This window comes from Procambarus clarkii, chromosome 22, assembly GCF_040958095.1.
Source record: "Procambarus clarkii isolate CNS0578487 chromosome 22, FALCON_Pclarkii_2.0, whole genome shotgun sequence".
NCBI classification, from domain to species: domain Eukaryota; kingdom Metazoa; phylum Arthropoda; class Malacostraca; order Decapoda; family Cambaridae; genus Procambarus; species Procambarus clarkii.
Genome location: NC_091171.1, coordinates 48,325,258 through 48,348,076, shown reverse-complemented (window position 1 = coordinate 48,348,076; position 22,819 = coordinate 48,325,258). Strand labels below are relative to the sequence as shown.

General features: G+C 40.2%; 1 protein-coding gene across 1 annotated transcript in view; it reads left to right on the top strand.

Moving 5' to 3' along the window:
* LOC123759109 (uncharacterized) overlaps positions 1-22,819 on the top strand; it is a 215,674-nt gene that overhangs the window by 73,191 nt on the left and 119,664 nt on the right. The window contains exons 17-20 of the mRNA XM_069329283.1: positions 2,202-2,312; positions 3,064-3,384; positions 5,338-5,469; positions 22,018-22,185. Coding sequence (XP_069185384.1) covers positions 2,202-2,312; positions 3,064-3,384; positions 5,338-5,469; positions 22,018-22,185 — 732 coding nt within the window. The remainder of the gene's footprint in view (positions 1-2,201; positions 2,313-3,063; positions 3,385-5,337; positions 5,470-22,017; positions 22,186-22,819) is intronic.

Below are 22,819 nucleotides of genomic sequence, written 5' to 3'. Positions count from 1 at the left end.
ATTAGGCAAATCGGGCCTTGAATAGTAGGCTGAGAAGTGAGTTCTGGCTACTAGGTACGACATATATATATATATATATATGTCGTACCTAGTAGCCAGAACTCACTTCTCAGCCTACTATTCAAGGCCCGATTTGCCTAATAAGCCAAGTTTTCCTGAATTAATATATTTACTATATTTTTTTTCTTATGAAATGATAAAGCAACCCTTTTCTCTATGTATGAGGTCAATTTTATGTTATTGGAGTTAAAATTAACGTAGATATATGACCGAACCTAACCAACCCTACCTAACCTAACCTAACCTATATTTATAGGTAAGGTTAGGTTAGGTAGCCAAAAAAAGCTAGGTTAGGTTAGGTTAGGTAGGTTAGGTAGACGAAAAAACATTAATTCATGAAAACTTGGCTTATTAGGCAAATCGGGCCTTGAATAGTAGGCTGAGAAGTGCGTTCTGGCTATTAGGTACGACATATATATATATATATATATATATATATATATATATATATATATATATATATATATATATATATATATATATATATATATATATATATATATATATATATATATATATATATATGCGAACAAGCCTGAATGGTCCCCAGGACTATATGCGAATGAAAACTCACACCCCAGAAGTGACTCGAACCCATACTCCCAGAAGCAACGCAACTGGTAACTACAGGGCGCCTTAATCCGCTTGACCATCACGGCCGTCAAAAGGAAGTGATAGCCGAGGCTATTTGAGCCACTTCCCCGACGGCAACTCGGATGGTAATCTTGGGCATAGCATTTCACCAAATCACCTCATTCTTTGGGGCACACGTGAGGAACACAAATGCGAACAAGCCTGAATGGTCCCCAGGACTATATGCGAATGAAAACTCACACCCCAGAAGTGACTCGAACCCATACTCCCAGAAGCAACGCAACTGGTAACTACAGGGCGCCTTAATCCGCTTGACCATCACGGCCGTCAAAAGGAAGTGATAGCCGAGGCTATTTGAGCCACTTCCCCGACGGCAACTCGGATGGTAATCTTGGGCATAGCATTTCACCAAATCACCTCATTCTTTGGGGCACACGTGAGGAACACAAATGCGAACAAGCCTGAATGGTCCCCAGGACTATATGCGAATGAAAACTCACACCCCAGAAGTGACTCGAACCCATACTCCCAGAAGCAACGCAACTGGTAACTACAGGGCGCCTTAATCCGCTTGACCATCACGGATTAAGGCGCCCTGTAGTTACCAGTTGCGTTGCTTCTGGGAGTATGGGTTCGAGTCACTTCTGGGGTGTGAGTTTTCATTCATATATATATATATATATATATATATAATGTGTGTATATAAAATAGGAAATTGGGTTTATTGGAGTTAAATAATTATTAGTGTGCCACTCTGATTAAACACAATAAAGCTAAGAACACAACCATACAATATTTAACTGACAAGAGATGTTACGACCAGTCTCCCCTAAATGCTACTGAGCCACATTACGCCTCTCACCTTCAAACTCCCTCACCCACTCACCCAGAGTTACCAACACTTGACATAACTCTTAACTAACACACTTCATACGGAAGTAACCACTTCCCAAACAGACATACTCACTCCACCATAGTATTGGTTACATTCTAGACTCATAACTAAAAATCATAAACATTCGTAAAAAGAAATAATATTTCTGAATTATGAAACAAACTGGCAACACAACCAACCGACCAAGACTTGTCCTCCTCACACAAGAACTGGACACGTCCATTTCACGGCAAGCATATGATCACGTATACTATAAGGAATTATATTACAATAATGTACTATCCTACAAGATAATATAATATTTATGCAAAACAAAACAAAACATAATATGTAAATTTATCTGTGAGAACCAAGTAATTACCGGGGTCGTAATTACCTGTATCGTATCAGCTTCCTCTTCCCAACAAAACGAATTAGTTTACATTATTTATTAATCCTCCATAACGTTGAAGAGGATGGCGCATCATTATTATTAATGCATGGATGTTAGGCCCTTCTCGTAGAGAAAGTGCCGTCTTCATAAACATTATGGAGTGTAACACTTGTTAAGAGGAATGTATTTTATTACTGGAAAGGACATAACAAGTGGCATCTTCCACAACATAAGTTAAGCGACTCGTATTCATTCATTTTTATTATCATTTATATTCAGGAAGATGGGCTATTTACCAGAAGTCACCAAGAAAAGACAATGTGCGAGCTGTAAGATGCCTGGGAAGGAGTTCTGCTACAGATGTTCTGGCCGTTGTGCAAGTCCCAGACCGTGAGTCTTGGCCCATATATCACGTTATCTTTTATTTCTTGCTATTTGGGAACTTTTTTATATGATGATCTCTACATGAATTTAGTCGGCCTCCATAAGTTTATTTGTTTTGCTATACATTAAGCTTCAGCATCCTCCAATAATATATAAATTAGAAAAATATAACTTTTCTCTTCCCTTTGTCCATATAAGATGCTAAAGTCCTTTATATATACGTATCATTCCTTTATACAAACAAATTGTTTTATTAGATTGAAATGATGTCTTTATAAATATGTGCAAGTACAGTGTAGTGTTTGAGAGAAGGAAGGTGTCTTGGGCAGTGAAAGTCTGATTTACACCAGCCCAAGCTCTATTCTTAACCTTCTTAGGTTACACCAGTCCAGACTCTACTCTCAACCTTCTTAGTTTACACCAGCCCAGGACCTACTCTCAACCTTCTTAGTTTACACCAGCCCAGGACCTACTCTCAACCTTCTTAGTTTACACCAGCCCAGGACCTACTCTCAACCTTCTTAGTTTACACCAGCCCGACCCCTACCCTCACACTAAACTACACTACCTTTAATCTTCTTTGTTAACACCAGCCAAAGCTATACCCTCAACCTTCTTACGCTATACCACCCCAAGCTCTACATAAACCTTCTTTGTTTACGCCAGCCCAGACCCTACTCTCAACCGTCTTTGTTTACACCAACGTATTAGACAATAACCAGTAATGATTAATGATGACATTGTTTTACCTTCACAGAGTTATACGTGTCTGTCACAAGCACCATTCGCGCCAGTCTTGGAGACCACTTGAGTGTTCCCATCACCAAGTCCAAAGGTCTTCCCTTTGGAGTGTTCATCCGCAGACTTCCAGATGAATGGGTGTATGAGGCTTGGGCCACTGCTAATGTTTCTCTTCCCCTGACCTTTGACCCGGTCACACTCGGAGACGCTGGAATATACATCCTTGGTAATGGTGGCACAATTGATGCGTTATGGTACAGAATAGCATCGAAAATCTTTAAGAATGCCAAGTCTAACGTTGAAAATAATGGTGCTTATTTACATCTAATTGTTCGAGGTAAGTTTTTATGTCTGCAGTATTTTTCAAGTTGCGTTTTTGTCTACTGTGTTGCATGTTGCTAAGATGGTTGTCTACTCTGTGGTGTATGTTAGTAAGATGGTTGTCTACTGTGGTATATGTTGCTAAGATAGGTGTTTACTATGGTGTATGTTAATAAGATGGTTGTTTACCCTGTGGTGTATGTTGCTAAGATGGTTGTCTACTGTGGTGTATGTTGCTAAGATGGTTGTCTACTGTGGTGTATGTTGCTAAGATGGTTGTCTACTGTGGTGTATGTTGCTAAGATGGTTGTTTACTGTGGTGTATGTTGCTAAGATGGTTGTCTACTCTATGATGTATGTTGCTAAGATGGTTGTCTACTCTATGATGTATGTTGCTAAGATGGTTGTTTACCCTGTGGTGTATGTTGCTAAGATGGTTGTCTACTGTAGTAGGCGAGTGTCTTACAAGGTGCTCTTTGATAGTACTCTCAGGAATGTGCTCTAATAATACTGTCAGAAGTCCCCTTCCACAGATATCAGAAACTCTTTGAGGAATGCACTTTTAAGAGTTGTCACAAGTGTACCTTAATAGTGCTATTATAAGTTAATTTTTAATGTGTTATCAGGGGTGTAGGGTGCATTGATATGCTTCTGCTAGTATAACGGAGTGAATTCATTTTGACATAATTTATAACCGAGTATCTCTCTTTATAACGCTAAGGTTGCATTTCTAACGCTTCCGCTTGAACGTTGACACCACTTAGACATCTTATTCTCTATATACGCTACCACCAGCCTACAGTAGTGGATATAGGCGACCCCTTTTACTTGTCTAGATTCGTTTTTAATGCTGTCCACATGCCAGTAAGCCGGGGAAATGATATTAAGAGGGCAGATGTCCTGGCTTGAATATTCCCTAGCACCACACCGATATGCCGCCAACTCTTCCAGGGGAAGGGGGAGTTGGGAGGAGGGTTACCCTCACTCTTAGTCCTTGCACTCTCATGCATATGCTCACCGTATCAATGATACTTAAACCATAATAAAGACTCGGATAGGATGATTTGACAATTCAATCAAGATTATAATTAGTTATAATCTTACCAGTTATAAAGTTATCTAATTTATATAATCCTTGACTTGCATTAATATTATTTAATTCACTGTTTTTTATAAATGAAGATTCAGTAATATTTCTTCAATAAGATTCAATAAAAATAATTGTTGAATCTTCATTCATAAAAAAATATTGAACTAGAACTTTATAAATTAGATAACTTTATAATTGGTAAGATAGATAATAGATATAAAAAGATGTAAACAATAAGTGAGTGTGTAGTACATTCCAAGAATAAAGGAATACCTACTTAATATCCACTGAATCATCTCACCTTCATGTCACCTCCATTAATCGATATATCAGCTTATGGATCTTTGTCTGGTCTGGTGTAGTTGGGCATACAATCCCAAACTGTTATGTCATCTGCCTGTATTTCCTCGATAATGTGTCAAACACGAAAACGTCCAGAATTTTCGTTTAATTAAGATGTCACATTGCTGACGAAACGTCGATCAATAAAATGGAAAGATTTAAGTGATTTGGTGTTTCTTCACCCTCCAGATGGTAGAAGGTATTTATGCAGAATGGAAAATATTCTAAAGAAAATTAACAATAGTCACAATGCTGTTGTTTATTTATATTTGATCATTTAGAACTCTTAAATGACTTTCATAAGGTCTATGTTGTGTTGTTAGTGTGTGAGACTGGTCGTTATGGACCGCAGTGTGGTGACTGTATACCTTAAGGTCTATGTTGTGTTGTTAGTGTGTGAGACTGGTCGTTATGGACCGCAGTGTGGTGACTGTATACCTTAAGGTCTATGGTGTGTTGTTACAGTGTGTGAGACTGGTCGTTATGGACCCCAGTATGGTGACTGTGTACCTTAAGGTCTATGGTGTGTTGTTACAGAGTGTGAGAGTGACCGTTATGGACCCCAGTGCCAGTCTTGGTGCCCTGACTGTCAAAATGGTGGCATATGTCATGCTGTGACTGGCTCTTGTGTCTGTGCTCCAGGCTACAGTGGTCCCACCTGCCAACATGGTAAGCAACTTAACACGTTTTACAGTTCATATCTTACATAACCAGTTGCTATTACATCATTCTCTAAATTACCATTTATCGTGCACTAACCAAAAGCCGGCATGCTGTGAGAGTTTGAAAAAATGGATGACAAATAATGAGGAATTGAACTCTGAAAATTCCTCACTCTGGGACCCTTTATGAACAATTGACTAGGCGCGAGCAAACGCTGAGACCCCCAAAAAGTTGAAATCCCCTCCACTTAGTCCGTCGACCTTCGCCAATCGCCGAAGCGAATCTAACGAGTAGGTCTTACGCTCTCACAACAATAATTTATTGTTGTGTGGTGCCATATATTCAGTCCAAAACCCATGAATCAGTCTCAATTTAATAGTCGAGTGTGACAGTACACTTGCAGGGCAATATAAATGTGTGGGGTGTAACGAAAAGACAGTGTTCAACATAACAACTTAGTTTATTCAATAAAATACTAACTACTACAACAAGAACAAAAGAAATATCAATGACGTTAATCGAAATCCTTCCTGTGACACTTTCAATGACAGCTAGACAACAGCCCCTCGGACTGCATAATAAACTAACTTGAACATACGGCGTGAACACAGAGGAATCAAACTAGCAAATATGATAGATCTATAATCACACTGGCAACTATGACACAGTAGGTTCTGAGACACGTCTCTAGTAACCTCCTAACTGTTCCCTACGCTCCTTGCAGCCTACACCTGCAATAGCGGTTGCAATGCAATCAAATCAGTAGCCTGTCAATGACACATCAATGACTAATGGGTTCACTGGCAACTCCAGCAACCCTTCCACAATTAATCTTTACGTTAACACTCCGTCCCACGGACGATGAACAATCAATAACAATTTGATTTACGTTAATAACAAAGTAACATTTATGTTAACTTTATAAATCTTACAACTGTCACTAGTAACGCGGAAATTACACAAATACGCTACCCGTCGAATATTCAGTGAGTAAATCCTATTAATCCCTGTACTTCCAGACAGCTGATTAATCTCTTTACTAGTTACGTTAATTTACGTTATCGGTTACTATCACTCAACGATAGTTAACTCTGATTTACAATGTCCAAAGTGCAAAGAAAACGGTAATCACTCGTGATTACTTAGAACAATTAATTACTATCCTCAAGATCAATAATTAATCAATTAAATAGGCAACCTTTCACATTGGGTCAGCAATTTACATTAAGGTATGAATTCCGTCTGAGCCTTCCATACTCAGACCAATTCAGGTGGCTAATAACGGTAATTAGGCAACACGTTTACGTTATTCTAAAATGATGTTACTCTTCCCACGAGTCAATCAAGTGCCGGTACTTCCGGACAGATAGATAACGACGTTACGTTAATGGAACAATGGAGCCTCCGTGTGAGTCGATCAACACGGATCGCAGTTTTTTTTTATAAAAGAACCCAAGTACAAAACAGGTGAACCATCCCAAGGTGAACCGTCCCGACTAGAGCCACCCCAAGCGCCTACCAGTGAGGGGAGAATTCACAGTGAACATGGGAGCAGTGGAAGGTCCAGCTGTAGTAAGAGAAGCCTGCAACTGGAAATAATGAAGATGCAACTGGAAGCTAAGATGCGACGAGAGGAAAGAGAAGCGCAAATGCAGCGAGAGGAGCGTGAGCGAGAAGCGCGGCTGCAGCGAGAGGAACGTGCAGTTGAGCTGCAGCGAGAGGAGCGTGAGCGAGAAGCATCGCTGCAGCGAGAGGAGCGTGCAGCTGAGCTGCAGCGAGAGGAGCGTGCAGCTGAGCTGCAGCGAGAGGAGCGTGAGCGAGAAGCACGGCTGCAGTGAGAGGAACGTGAAGCTCGGCTGCGGCGAGAAGGAGAGAGACAACTGCGACTGGAGGAGATAAAGGCAAAGAAAGAAGTCGAATTGCGTTGCGTTGAGCGTGGGTTGCCCTCACTACCTGCACGGCGGGATGACTTCAAGGTAAGGGAACGTGACTTACCTACGTTTGAACCACAAGAGGCTGAGGCGTTCTTCGAACACTTCGAACAGATAGTGACTCTGAAGGAGTGGCCGGAAGATGATTGGGCTGCTCTGGTCCAGGGCAGATTGACCGGTGAGGCCCGGGAAGCCTACAACATGCTGGACCTAGAGGAGTGTACTAGTTACGGCGAGATTAAGAATGCGGTGCTCCACTCATTCCGGCTGACTCCGGAGATGTACCGGAAGCGGTTCAGAGAGTGTACGAGAGCGTCGGGAAAGTCTTACGCCGAGACCGCCAGGGATATGGAACAGAAATTCCTACGATGGTTGAAGGCGGAGGAAGCGGAGTCAGCGGATGATATCAAATGGCTGATAGTGATGGAGAAGTTTATGTCAGTGCTCCATCCTGAGTTGCGCGTAAGGGTGAGAGAAGCAGGTATTAAGAACGTGAAGGCTGCAGCGGACCGAGCCGACATGCTGGAGGAGGCACTACATCTCAGGAGGGAGGGGCCGCCCAGACACTCGCCTTACCCCAGGTCGGGAGGGAACTTTAGGAGTTCAGGAAGAGCGAGGACGGGTGGGAACTCCCCCAAGAGTAGTGTGCCCGATGAAGTAACCCAGTTCAAGAGCTCAAGGGACATGGGGAGGAAGCTCCAAGCTGTGAGCAGTGGACCTAGCTCGGGAGCGAGTGCTGCTTCCCGGGAACCGACGACGGGGAGTCCTAGGAGGACTCAGGGAACCTCTTCCGTTGGTGCTACCAGGATGACTGGTAGAGAGTCACCCCAGAGAGGTGGTCGGTGTTACAACTGTGGGGGACAAGGACACTTTGCAAGGGAGTTCAGTCGCCCCAGGCACGGTGGGAACGTGGCTTTCGCGAGGATAGGAAGCGAAGAAGCCAACGATAACTCGGGTGATATGCCGGTGATGAGGGAGAAGAGGATTCACCCCTTTGTGTGTGAGGGGACGGTGAAGATAACAGGAGCTGATCCTGTGCCAGCGAGGATGCTGAGGGACACTGGATCCGACTTCACCCTTGTTAGTGAATCCCTCTTCCCCGAGGACTACAGAAGTTCCAGTACAGGGAAGGCCCTGATAAGGACGTTGGGGGGACAAGTGAGGATGCCCCTTCATAAGGTGACTCTTAATTCTGACTATGGTTGTCAGACTCTCGTGATAGGGGTCTGTGCTTTACTGCCCAGGATGGAAGCTCAGGTGATCCTAGGGAATGACTCCTGTGGGGGATGTGTTCTCCCGAATTTGATTAAGGGTGAGGAGTGTATAGAGCCCTATGGACAGAGCAGCGGGACGGGCGCCAGCAGTGGCGAAACGGAAATTGTGAGAGTGGCATTTCCGGTATGCACGGTGACGTTGGGACGAGACGTCATGGAAGATAATGTGAGTGGATCCAGTCACGCCAAAGAGGACATGCTGGGTGACCTGGGGCTCGATCGTTTGTTCCGAGAAGAGGCCAGAGGACAGGTGAGGAAGGGTCGGAGAGGAGTGTCCAAGTTACTCTCACCAGTCCTCTAGGTATTGACCGCACCCGTCTAGGTGAGCTGCAAAAGGAAGAGTTTCCTGAGTTGGTACGGGAGGCGGAAGGAGGTCTCGCCGGACCCGAGTCGAGTCACCAACTCACTTCTTCGTGGAGAAGGGAGTGCTAATGAGGCAGTGGAGTCCGGTTAGGGAAGAAGCGGGTGATGATATGCTGAGAGTGAGGCGTCAGGTGGTGATGCCAGCGCAGTACAGAGGCGCGGTGCTAAAGCTTGCACACTCAGTTGATCCCGCGGGTCACTTTGGAGTAACCAAGACCTTAGGCCGGCTTCGAGAACATTTTTATTGGCCGGGCATGGACGCGGATGTAAGAAGAATCTGCAAGACATGTTTTCCGTCCCAGAGGGCGGGGAAGAACGTCCCTGCCATCCCAAAAGCACCTTTGGTTCCAGTTCCTGCGTTTGGCCAGGCGTTTGATCGCCTAATAATCGACGTTGTGGGGCCATTACCTAGGACAAGAAAGGGAAATCATTACTTATTGACCATCATGTGTGCTTCGACGAGATTTCCAGAGGCGATCCCAGTGAGGAAGGTGACATCGGGATGCGTCATGGGACACCTTCAGCGGTTCTCTGCTTGGGTTGGTGTGCCCAAGAAGATCCAGTCCGACTATGGAAGTGTTTTCCAGTCGAGGTGGTTTAGGCAGGCTATTGCGAGCTGGAGAATAGCCCAATTACGATCGTCTCCTTATAGACCTCAATCGCAGGGAGCGATTGAGAGGTTCCACTCCACTCTGAAGACCATCTTAAGAGTGTATTGTGCAGAACAGTGAGCAGAATGGGATGAGGCTGTCTGTCCAGCCCTGTTTGCGATCCGAGATGCTATAGTTGAGTCTCTGGGATTCTCTCCATTCCAGCTAGTGTCTGGGCACGAAGTAAGGAGCCTGTTATTGATGCTGAAGGAGCAGATGACGGCGGAGAAGACATTAGTGACAGTGGAAGAGTATGTGCAAAGATTCCATGAGCGATTGAAAACGGCAAAGGAGCTGGCTGCTGATCACCTGAAGACAGCGCAAGAGAAGATGTCGATCTGGTATGACAAGAAGGCTGTCCCAAGGGAGTTCGAGGCAGGAGCCAGAGTGATGATGTTGCTACCTGGGAGAGGTAGAGTGACGGAATCACGCTTTGGTGGTCCATACTCGGTTATTCGGCGTGTGGGTCCTGTAAGTTATGAGATCAGCAAGCCGAATCGCCTCAACAAGATACAGGTGTGTCATATCAACCGTTTGAAGCCATACTTCCCAGAGGAGCAAGAGAGTGTGGGAGTGAAAGGAGCAACACAGTCGCAAGAAGGGAAATCGGTTCTGTGTATGGAGATGAACCAAGTGTTGCCATCAGAAGAAAGGAAGTGGGGCCGTGCCGATGGTACACGCCTATCAAATACAGAAAATGGCAGTCACTGTTGACATTGAGGCACATTCCTATGTTTGTTAGCCCAGACAGGTACAAGAGGAGTGTTGTTAACGCTTGTGTCGACCGTGCTCTCAGCCACAGCTCAGGATGGAAGCAAGTCGATGAAGAACTCTATAGGGTATGGCAGGTCCTAGTCAACAACAGCTTCTCCAATGGTTTCGTTGAAGACATCATAAAAAGGAAGGTGAAACGCCATGCAAACTCTGAAGAGACAACTAACACAACACCTGTACCCCCTATTAGACTATTTTACAGGATTTTCTTTTCCACAGCTCATAAAACGGAGGAAAGGGTCCTGAATGATATTGTTAATAGAAACGTTATCCCTACAGACAAAAATTAGAAGATACAATTAACGATTTACTATAAAACCAAGAAAACGGCCAACCTACTCATGAGAAACTCCAGACACAAAGCAGAACACTTTAAAAGAGACCAATGTCGTCTATGCCTTCAAATGCCCACTTGGGGACTGTAAGCCTCAAAGAAGTCAGTATATAGGCAAGACAACAACACCTCTTTCCAGGCGATTAACGATGCATAAGCAACAGGGCTCCATTAAGGAACATATAATCTCTTCCCACAACCAGACCATCACCAGAGAAGTCTTAACAAAAAACATGGAAATCATCGATAGAATCAGCGATAGCAGGCGGCTTGATATCTGCGAGGCACTACACATTAAGAAGTCAACACCAGCAATCCACAACCAATTAATGCACAACTATATTCTACCCACTTCAAGACTCCGCACCAATATAGAAGCATCAAGAAATATGGGCCAATAGGCCCTTTGCAGTTACTTCCATTCTTCCCTTTAACTTACCCAATATTATACCCATTGTTTCGTGTTCTGTCTTGTGTTGAAAGTTTGTTTTCACCTCATCCAAAACTGTTGTAACATATCACCTCACCCAAATGCAGGTATAAAATGAAAGCTATTTAAACTCTGTTTAGTGTTTGCAGGTTATAGTTGTGTGTGTGTAAACTAAAGTCTTTGAAAATGTAATAAGTTATTACGAAACACGTTCAAGTGTCGCGTCAGACTAGAAATAAAAATGAAATTTGGAGAATTGATTTTTCAATTACCATCGACAGTGAAAAGAAACATAAGAAATATTGAGAAAATTCGTGTTAGAATTATTAATCTTACTTTTTCGGTCGTATTTAATAATATATGTCTACAGGAAAGACTGCTACCAAAATATACTTATATATGTATATATATATATATATATATATATATATATATATATATATATATATATATATATATATATATATATATATATATTTATATATATATATATATATATATATATATATATATATATATATATATATATATATATATATATATATATGTCGTACCTAGTAGCCAGAACGCACTTTTTGGCCTACTATGCAAGGCCCGATTTGCCTAATAAGCCAAGTTTTCCTGAATTAATGTATTTTCTCTAATTTTTTTCTTCTGAAATGATAAAGCTACCCATTTCATTATGTATGAGGTCAATTTTTTTTTATTGGAGTTAAAATTAACGTAGATATATGACCGAACCTAACCAACCCTACCTAATCTAACCTAACCTATCTTTATAGGTTAGGTTTGGTTAGGTACCCGAAAAAGTTAGGTTAGGTTAGGTTAGGTAGGTTAGGTAGTCGAAAAACAATTAATTCATGAAAACTTGGCTTATTAGGCAAATCGGGCCTTGCATAGTAGGCTGAGAAGTGCGTTCTGGCTACTAGGTACGACATATATATATATATATATATATATATATATATATATATATATATATATATAAATATATATATATATATATATATATACATATATATATATATATATATATATATATATATATATATATATATATATAAATATATATATATATATATATATATATATATATATATATATATATATATATATATATATATATATATATATATATATATATGTGACGGTAACGCGTTGGTGTTCGGCTTTTTAAGGCTAGGGGTATGGCCTCGTCACATAGTTATAAAAAAAAAATAGAAAACTGGAACTTCGTCTGTGGTAAGGTAAGGAGAAGACACACAAAACACAAGTAAATTTTAACAATGAAATTTTAATTACGTTAAATAAATCAAAACATGAAAAAATGGACAAACAAATTCTTATAATAAAATCAATCAATCAAAATAATAAGAATAATTAAATGACACAATGAAAAGTTACGTTAAGATAAAATAACAAGAAGTGCAACACAAAATTAAAGGGAGGTGCTGGAATATTGGCTTTAAGCTACCACCTCTCTCAGTACACGCTAACGTCTAGCCGGGAGGAGTGATAACTGCGAAAGCACTAAATATTCTGAGGTCTGAGGTCGTGGCGACCCCAGACATCAAGTAGTATGGGGGGGTGGAGTGCAGTTGCAGCCCGGCCGGCGACCAATCAGCGGAGCCGGTAGCGATCAACAGGTAGTTTGGCGGTTTGAGTCTGAACAGGTGTCTCTGGCTGCAACGTTTTGCGCTCTGGCAAACCTTGGAGATGTTGTTGTCGTTGTTGGACATTTCTTCCCTAGTAGTTTTATATAGTTTGTTACGACGTAATTGTGGAGGGAAGAGCAGGCTCAATCTCTTGAAGGAGATTATCGTCACAATATATATATATATATATATATATGTATATATATATATATATATATATATATATATATATATATATATATATATATATATATATATATATTTATATATCTACATTTGAGTGAGGTGGAAGGGGTGATGTGGCATTAACACAAGACAGAACAAAGTGTGGTATTAATAGGGTATTAATTTCATCAACACAAGACAGAACAAGAGTATTAATAGGGTATTAATTTCATCAACACAAGACAGAACACGAAACAATGGATATTGAATAGAAGTGTCTGTAGAAAGCCTATTGGTCCATATTTCTTGATGCTTCTATATTGGAAATGTCAAGACGCACAAGCCTGGAAACCCACTTCGGCCAATCATTAGCCAGATACCCACACCCACGTACAGACTGGCGAAGCGACTCAACGGCCTGCTGACTCCTTATGTTCCTTGCGCCTTCAGCCTGAAGTCTCCAAAGGAATTTGTTGACTTACTGCGGGGCACACGGGCCACAGGGATAAGAGCCTCGTTGGACGTAGAATCGCTGTTTACCAACGTACCTGTGGACAAGACAATCGGATTGATAGCCGACAGAGTGTATCGTGATCCAGCCTGTACTCCTCTTGACATACCAGAAAATATTCTGAGGAAACTACTCCAAGCTTGTACTAAAGAGGCACCCTTCTTGAGCCCGGATGGGCACATGTATAAGCAAGTAGATGGGGTCGCCATGGGTTCTCCCCTAGGTGTCCTGTTTGCAAACTTCTACATGGGTACCATCGAGCAAAAAGTCTTAGTCGACATGAACTTGAAACCGGCCATATACTGCAGGTATGTTGACAACATTTTTACACAGGTACCTGATATCAGACATCTGCAGGAGCTGAAGGAGGCATTTGAGCAGAGTTCCGTGCTGCGTTTCACTTACGAGATGGAAAAGGATGGGAAGCTGCCCTTTCTAGATGTAACAGTCATGGAAAAGGGCGGAGGTTTCCACACTGCAGTCTACACTAAGGAAACAAACATAGGAATGTGCCTAAATGCCAACAGCGACTGCCCAGACAGGTACAAGAGGAGTGTTGTTAACGCATATGTCGACCGTGCTCTCAGCCACAGCTCAGAATGGAAGCAAGTCGACGAAGAACTCTGTAGGGTAAGGCAGGTCCTAGTCAATAACGGCTTCTCCAATGGTTTCGTCGAAGACATCATAAGAAGGAAAGTGAAAAGCCATGCAACCTCTGAAGAGACAACTAACACAACACCTATACCCCCTATTAGACTATTTTACAGGAACTTCTTTTCCACAGCCCATAAAACGGAGGAAAGGGTCCTGAAAGATATTGTTAATAGAAACGTTATCACTACAGACAAAAATCAGAGGATACAACTGACGATTTACTATAAAACCAGAAAAACGGCCAGCCTACTCATGAGAAACTCTCCAGACACAAAACAGAACGCTTTAAAAGAGACTAACGTCGTCTATGCCTTCAAATGCCCACTTGGGGACTGTAAGCTCAAAAAAACCCAGTATATAGGCAAGACAACAACATCTCTTTCTAGGCGTTTAACGATGCATAAGCAACAGGGCTCCATTAAGGAACATATAATCTCTTCCCACAACCAAACCATCGCCAGAGAAATCCTAGTAAACAACACAGAAATCATCGATAGATACAGCGATAGCAGGCGGCTTGACGTTTGCGAGGCACTACACATCAAGAAGTCAACACCAGCAATATATATATATATATATATATATATATATATATATATATATATATATATATATATATATATATATATATATATATATATATATATATATATATTATATATATATATATATAATATATAAATATATATTTAGTATATAAATATATAAATATTATATATATATATATATATATATATATATATATATATATATATATATATATATATATATATATATATATATATATGTATATATATATATGTCGTACCTAGAAGCCAGAACGCACTTCTCAGCCTACTATGCAAGGCCCGATTTGCCTAATAAGCCAAGTTTTCCTGAATTAATATATTTTCTCTAATTTTTTTCTTATGAAATGATAAAGCTACCCATTTCATTATGTTTGAGGTCAATTTTTTTTTATTGGTGTTAAAATTAACGTAGATATAACCGAACCTAACCAACCCTACCTAACCTAACCTAACCTATCTTTATTGGTTAGGTTAGGTTAGGTAGCCGAAAAAGTTAGGTTAGGTAGTCGAAAAACAATTAATTCATGAAAGCTTGGCTTATTAGGCAAATCGGGCCTTGCATAGTAGGTTGAGAAGTGCGTTCTGGCTACTAGGTACGACATATATATATATATATATATATATATATATATATATATATATATATATATATATATATATATATATATATATATATATATATATATATGTATATATATATATGTATATATATATATATATATATATATATATATATATATATATATATATATATATATATATATATATATATATATATATATATATATATATATGCATCCAGTGAAGTAATCATTAGAGCAGTGAAATCAGTTTTACCAGAAGCCTCAGTCGTTAAACCTACCGGCAGCACACTACTCGGAGCACCTCTGGGCCACAATGCCATTGCTGCAGTCCTTGACGAAAAGTTTAGAGACCTAAAGAGGATGGAAGAGAGAATTGGGGACTTGGACTCCCATGATGCCCTCTACCTTCTCACAAAGTGCCTTACCTTGCCCAGGCTAACATACTTCTTAAGGTGTGCACCAACTTTTGGCAACCCACTTCTAAATCAATATGATGAGCTCCTTAGGTCAATATTCAGGAAGGCGCTCAACCTAGATTTAGATGACAGTCAGTGGGACCAAGCAACACTACCAGTGAGATTTGGAGGGATAGGCATACGAAAGGCAACTGAGGTAGCACTTCCAGCATTCTTATCCTCATGTACAGCAGCCAACGAATTGGTAGGGCAGATCCTACCAGAGCGTATGAGAGAGACAGCGGGAACTCATGATCAAACGTTCATCGAAGCAGCCAGACAATGGGACACCATTGCACACTCTCAACCCCGACCACAAGTCCCAAAAGACCACAAGCAGGCCCACTGGGATAGCCCCATAATGGAAAAGACTGTCACAGCAATGATTGACAACGCTGATGCTGAAAACAAAGCCCGCCTCCTAGCGGTAACAGCACCCCACGCCGGGGATTTTTTATTTGCTGTGCCCAATGCAGCCCTGGGAACTCGCCTCAGTCATGATGCTCTCCGCATTGGAGTTGCCCTTCGCCTTGCCGCCCCCATCCTCACCGAACATAGGTGCATCTGCGGAACTGCGATGGCAGACCAATATGGTCGTCATGGTCTGGTATGTAGTAAATCACAGGGTAAAATTGCAAGACATGAAGAAGTCAACGACATCATCAAGAGGAGCCTCGCCACAGCCCGCTGCCCGGCACAAAAAGAACCACACTTATCCAGACCTAACGACCCTCAGAAGCGCCATGATGGGGTCACCTTGCTACCTTGGAAGGATGGTAAGCAAGTGGTATGGAACTACACGTGCGCTGCCACACTGGCCAGTACCTACCTCCACTACAGCACACGTGAAAGCGGTGGTGCTGCTTCTTTCAGGGAATCGCAGAAAATTATTAAATACAGAGGTCTAGCACACTGCTACAGCTTTGTTCCGATCGGCTCGGAGACCCTCGGTTCGTGGGGAAAATGTGCATTGAAGTTCCTGAAGGAATTGGGGGACAAATTGATCAGCGCTACAAAAGACCAGAGAGCAAAAAGTTTCTTGTTCCAGCGCCTCAGTGTTGCGATTCAGAGAGGAAATGCCTGTTGCGTCTTGGGCACTAGTCCAACTTCAGAGGAATTCGAAGAAGTGTTTGACTTGCAACAATGATCGAACCCGTCTGTGACATTCATCAATGTTTCCCATTGTTGTGTTTTTCAAGAGATCCATAACCTATATATATATATATATATATATATATATATATATATATATATATATATATATATATATATATATATATATATATATATGTATATATATATATATATATATATATATATATATATATATATATATATATATATATATATACATATATATATACCTTTATATACCTTTAAATACACCTTTAAATACACCTTTAAATATACCTTTAAATACACAATAAAGGAAAAAAAAAAAAGGGAAGGGGGTGGTAGGAGAAAAGCACACAGAAACTGTATTGGAGGGGACCTACATTCCCTCCAATGCGTTATGTGTGGTTTCCTCCGAGGCTATGGGTCCCCCTTCTTCCAGCCAGAGGTGGTACTCCCTTCTCATATTAAAAAAAAAAAAAAAAAAAAAAAATATATATATATATATATATATATATATATATATATATATATATATATATATATATATATATATATATATATATATGTCGTACCTAGTAGCGAGAACGCACTTCTCAGCCTACTATGCAACGCCCGATTTGCCTAATAAGCCAAGTTTTCATGAATTCTTTTTCGACTACCTAACCTACCTAACCTAACCTAACTTTTTCGGCTACCTAACCTAACCTAACCAATAAAGATAGGTTAGGTAGGGTTGGTTAGGTTCGGTCATATATCTACGTTAATTTTAACACCAATAAAAAAAAATTGACCTCAAACATAATGAAATGGGTAGCTTTATCATTTCATTAGAAAAAAATTAGAGAAAATATATTAATTCAGGAAAACTTGGCTTATTAGGCAAATCGGGCCTTGCATAGTAGGCTGAGAAGTGCGTTCTGGCTACTAGGTACGACATATATATATATATATACATATATATATATATATATATATATATATATATATATATATATATATATATATATATATATATATATATATATGTCGTACCGCACTGAACGCACTGAGAAGTGCGTTCTGGCTACTAGGTACGACATATATATATATATATACATATATATATATATATATATATATATATATATATATATATATATATATATATATATATATATATATATATATATATATATATATATATATATATATGTCGTACCTAGTAGCCAGAACGCACTTCTGAGCCTACTATGCAAAGCCCGATTTGCCTAATAAGCCAAGTTTTCCTGAATTAATATATTTTCTCTAATTTTTTTCTTATGAAATGATAAAGCTACCCATTTCATTATGTATGAGGTCAATTTTTTGTTATGGGAATTAATATTAACGTGGATATATGACCGAACCTAACCAACCCTACCTAACCTAACCTAACCTATATTTATAGGTAAGGTTAGGTTAGGTAGCCAAAAAAAGCTAGGTTAGGTTAGGTTAGGTAGGTTAGGTAGACGAAAAAACATTAATTCATGAAAACTTGGCTTATTAGGCAAATCGGGCCTTGAATAGTAGGCTGAGAAGTGCGTTCTGGCTATTAGGTACGACATATATATATATATATATATATATATATATATATATATATATATATATATATATATATATATTGTGACGTTAAAGTGTTGGAGTGTTGATGTTCGGCAGTCCTCCAATGGCAGGTGGCAATGCCTTGTCACACTTACAGAAAAAAAAAGAGACTGCTTGCCTGTTTGTCTGTGGTAAGGTAATGGGAAGACACACAAAACACAGAATATAAACAATGAAATTTAAATTACTTTAGAAAACAAGATATGAACAAAAACAATCCCTTGGCTTACGTAAAATTCAAAACAAGTCAACAAACAAAACAACATGAATAATTAATGGATGTGAAATTTACTCTAAAACAAAATAAAGTGCAAGACAATAATAATAAGAATCAGGTGCTGAGAATACCTCCCTTAGTACACGACAGCCAGGGCTTAGTCTACCAGAGAGAGATGTCAACTTCTAAGAGCACAGAGATATTCTGAAGAGTATGGCGTGAGCTGGCCCAGACGTTGACTCAGGTAGAGGGTGTGAGTGCAGGTGCGGTCGGCGATACACCAGCCAATCAGGAGCAGGCAGGCGGAGAATGGGTAGTTTGCTCGTTGACGACGGGCGGAGCCGGCGTGTCGGGTGGTGCAAGGTACGCTTTGCTTCCTGGGCAAAACGTTTGTGATACTGGTGGACGTATCTTCAATATAGTATCTTGTACTTGTAAAATGACGTAAATGATATAGGGAAGAGCAGGCTCAATCTCTCTTGAAAGAGATTATCGTCACACTATATATATATATATATATATATATATATATATATATATATATATATATATATATATATATATATATATATATATATATATATATATATATATACAGTGGTACCTCGGAATGCGATTGTCCCTGTATGCGAGGTTTTCGGAAGGCGAGGTGTATTTACTCCAAAAATTTGTCTCAGAAGGCGAGGGTTACTTCGGGAGGCGAGTTTGGACGCGAGTTTGTTGATACGCGTACAGCCGACCTAGCGCGTTCGTCGCCCCTCCGCCCCGCCGCCCCTCAGTTTATTATTGTCTCGTGCTCAGTGACTACCCCCACATCAATTCTTCTCGCGGATTTTCAGTGTTTTGTTGGATTTTGGTTGGATTTTGGTGATTTGTCTATACAATTTGTTATTATATATCTCACCATGGGTCGCAAGAAAGCCAATGGTAAGGATAAAGGCCAGAAAGCTCATGTGAGGATGACAATAGAGGAGAAACAAGAGATCATTCGGAAGCATGAGAACGGTACACGTGTTGTTGAACTTTGTAGGCAGTACAACAAAGCCACATCAACAATATGCACTATACTTAAGAAGAAAAATAAGATTATGGGTGCTAAAGTGGCAAAAGGAGTAAGAACATTAACGGCACAAAGACCACAAATACTTGAAGAAGTGGAAAAGTTGTTATTAATTTGGATACACGACAAGGAGTTGAGGGGGTGATAGTGTTTCGGAGGCCATTATTTGTGAGAAAGCCAGGGTGTTGCACGAAGACCTTCTAAAGAATACCCCTGGAACGAGTGATGCAGATAAGAAAGAGTTTAAGGCAAGCAGGGGCTGGTTTGAAAAATTTAGAAAGAGAAGTGGTATCCATAGTGTTACAAGGCATGGGGTTATGTGATGTGATTATGGAAGGGGACTCCCCTTCCAAACAGTAACTCCTCTCCTCCTCCCCCCTCCTCACCATCTTCCATACGCCTACAGCACTCGACAGCAAGGTAAGTAATAACTGGAACACAGTTTTGTAGGTTTATTTAGATGAATTAGGTAAATTAGGTATAAAAATTTAGTTTGATGTGGGGTTTTTGGGGTAGTCAGGAACGGATTAATTCATTTCCCTTTATTTCTTATGGGGAAATTAACTTCGGAATGCGAGTTTTCGGAAGGCGAGGCGTCTCCAGGAACGGATTAAACTCTTATTCTGAGGTATGCCTGTATATATATATATATATATATATATATATATATATATATATATATATATATATATATATATATATATATATATATATATATATTATATATATATATATATATATATATGTCGTACCTAGTAGCCAGAACTCACTTTTCAGCCTACAATGCAGGGCCCGATTTGCCTAATAAGCCAAGTTTTCATGAATTAATATATTTTCTCTAATTTTTTTCTTATGAAATGATAAAGCAACCCATTTCATTATGTAAGCGGTCAATTTTTTTTATTGGAGTTAAAATTAACGTAGATATATGACCGAACCTATCCAACCCTACCTAACCTAACCTAACCTATCTTTATAGGTTAGGTTAGGTTAGGAAGCCGAAAAAGTTAGGTTAGGTTAGGTTAGGTAGGTTAGGTTCTCGAAAAGCAATTAATTCATGAAAACTTGGCTTATTAGGCAAATCGGGCCTTGCATAGTAGGCTCAGAAGTGAGTTCTGGCTACTAGGTACGACATATATATATATATATATATATATATATATATATATATATATATATATATATATATATATATATATATATATGACTGAAAACTCACACCCCAGAAGTGACTCGATCCCATACTCCCAGGAGCAACGCAACTGGTATATACTGGACACCTTAATCCGCTTGACCATCACGACCGGACATAAGGAAGTGATAGCCGAAGCTATTTGAACCACTTCCCCGCCGGCACTCGGATGGTAATCTTGGGCATAGTATTTTATCAAATCTCCTCATTCTTTGGGGCACACGTGAGGAGCACAAATGCGAACAAGCCTGAATGGTCCCTAGGACTATATGCGACTGAAAACTCACACCCCAGAAGTGACTCGAACCCATACTCCCAGGAGCAACGCAACTGGTATATACAGGATGCCTTAATCCGCTTGACCATCACGACCGGGCATAAGGATTCGAGTCACTTCTGGGGTGTGAGTTTTCAGTCGCATATAGTCCTGGTTACCATTCAGGCTTGTTCGCATTTGTGTTCCTCACGTGTGCCCGAAAGAATGAAGTGGTTTGATAAGATGCTATACCCAGGATTACCATCCGAGTGCCGGCGGGGAAGTGGTTCAAATAGCTTCGGCTATCACTTCCTTATGTCCGGTCGTGATGGTGAAGCGGATTAAGGCATGCTGTATATACCAGTTGCGTTGCTCCTGGGAGTATGGGTTCGAGTCACTTCTGGGGTGTGAGTTTTCAGTCGCATATAGTCCTGGGGACCATTCAGGCTTGCTCGCATTTGTGTTCCTCACGTGTGCCCAAAAGAATGAGGTGATTTGATAAAATGCTATGCCCAAGATTACCATCCGAGACCCGGCGGGGAAGTGGTTCAAATAGCTTCGGCTATCACTTCCTTATGTCCGGTCGTGATGGTCAAGCAGATTAAGGCATCCTGTATATACCAGTTGCATTGCTCCTGGGAGTATGGGTTCGAGTCACTTCTGGAGTGTGAGTTTTCAGTCATATATACTGATATATAAACTGCAGTATTCGGTGTATTTGTATATTGTTTGTTTTGACAGTGTGTTCCCGAGGCAGCTTCGGGAGCTCGTGTCAGTTTACATGCCAGGAGGCCACTCTTGGCTTCAGTCCAGCAACTGAGGGTCAGTGTGAGAAGTTGACCATATGTCTGCCTGAACCCTATGGCTGCTCCTGTGCTCCCGGCTACACCGGCCCCTTCTGTGACAAAGGTAATATTCCTCTCTTAAAGTCTCGCTAGTGTTTATAATGAGTTGGTTATTTAAAACACACAAACTTTATTGGTAGCGGGACACACAAGACTGTTGGGTAAATATTTAAATATTATTTTACATTGTAAAATACAGTCCCACGTGGGTGTGAGTGGGTGTAGTAACCAAGTAAATACTCAGATTAGTTAGCAGGGATCAAAGCTCTAACTTTTATTTATTTATTTATTTATTTATTTATTTATTTATTTATCTATTTATTTATTTATATACAAGAAGGTACATTGGGTTTGTGAGAATACATAGCATAGTATTTACAATCTTGTAAAGCCACTAGTACACGCAGCGTTTCGGGCAGGTCCTTAATCTAACAGATAATTTTAAGTAGGTAAATTCTAGCAGAATTAATAAAATGATAACAAAACATTGCAAGAAAAAAAATGAGATGAGGCGAGATTAGTAAGTATATTAAAGAACATTGGTATATTAAAGGTCTGATTGATTACATTTACAGCTTGATTGGTAATTTAAATAAGATTAATAGAAGTAGTGAAGTTGAGGACTACGACCGCGCGCACCATCTGCCAGGTGGCACTCACGTGAGTGGCACCTGGACAGATGGCGCGCAGGTGTCTAG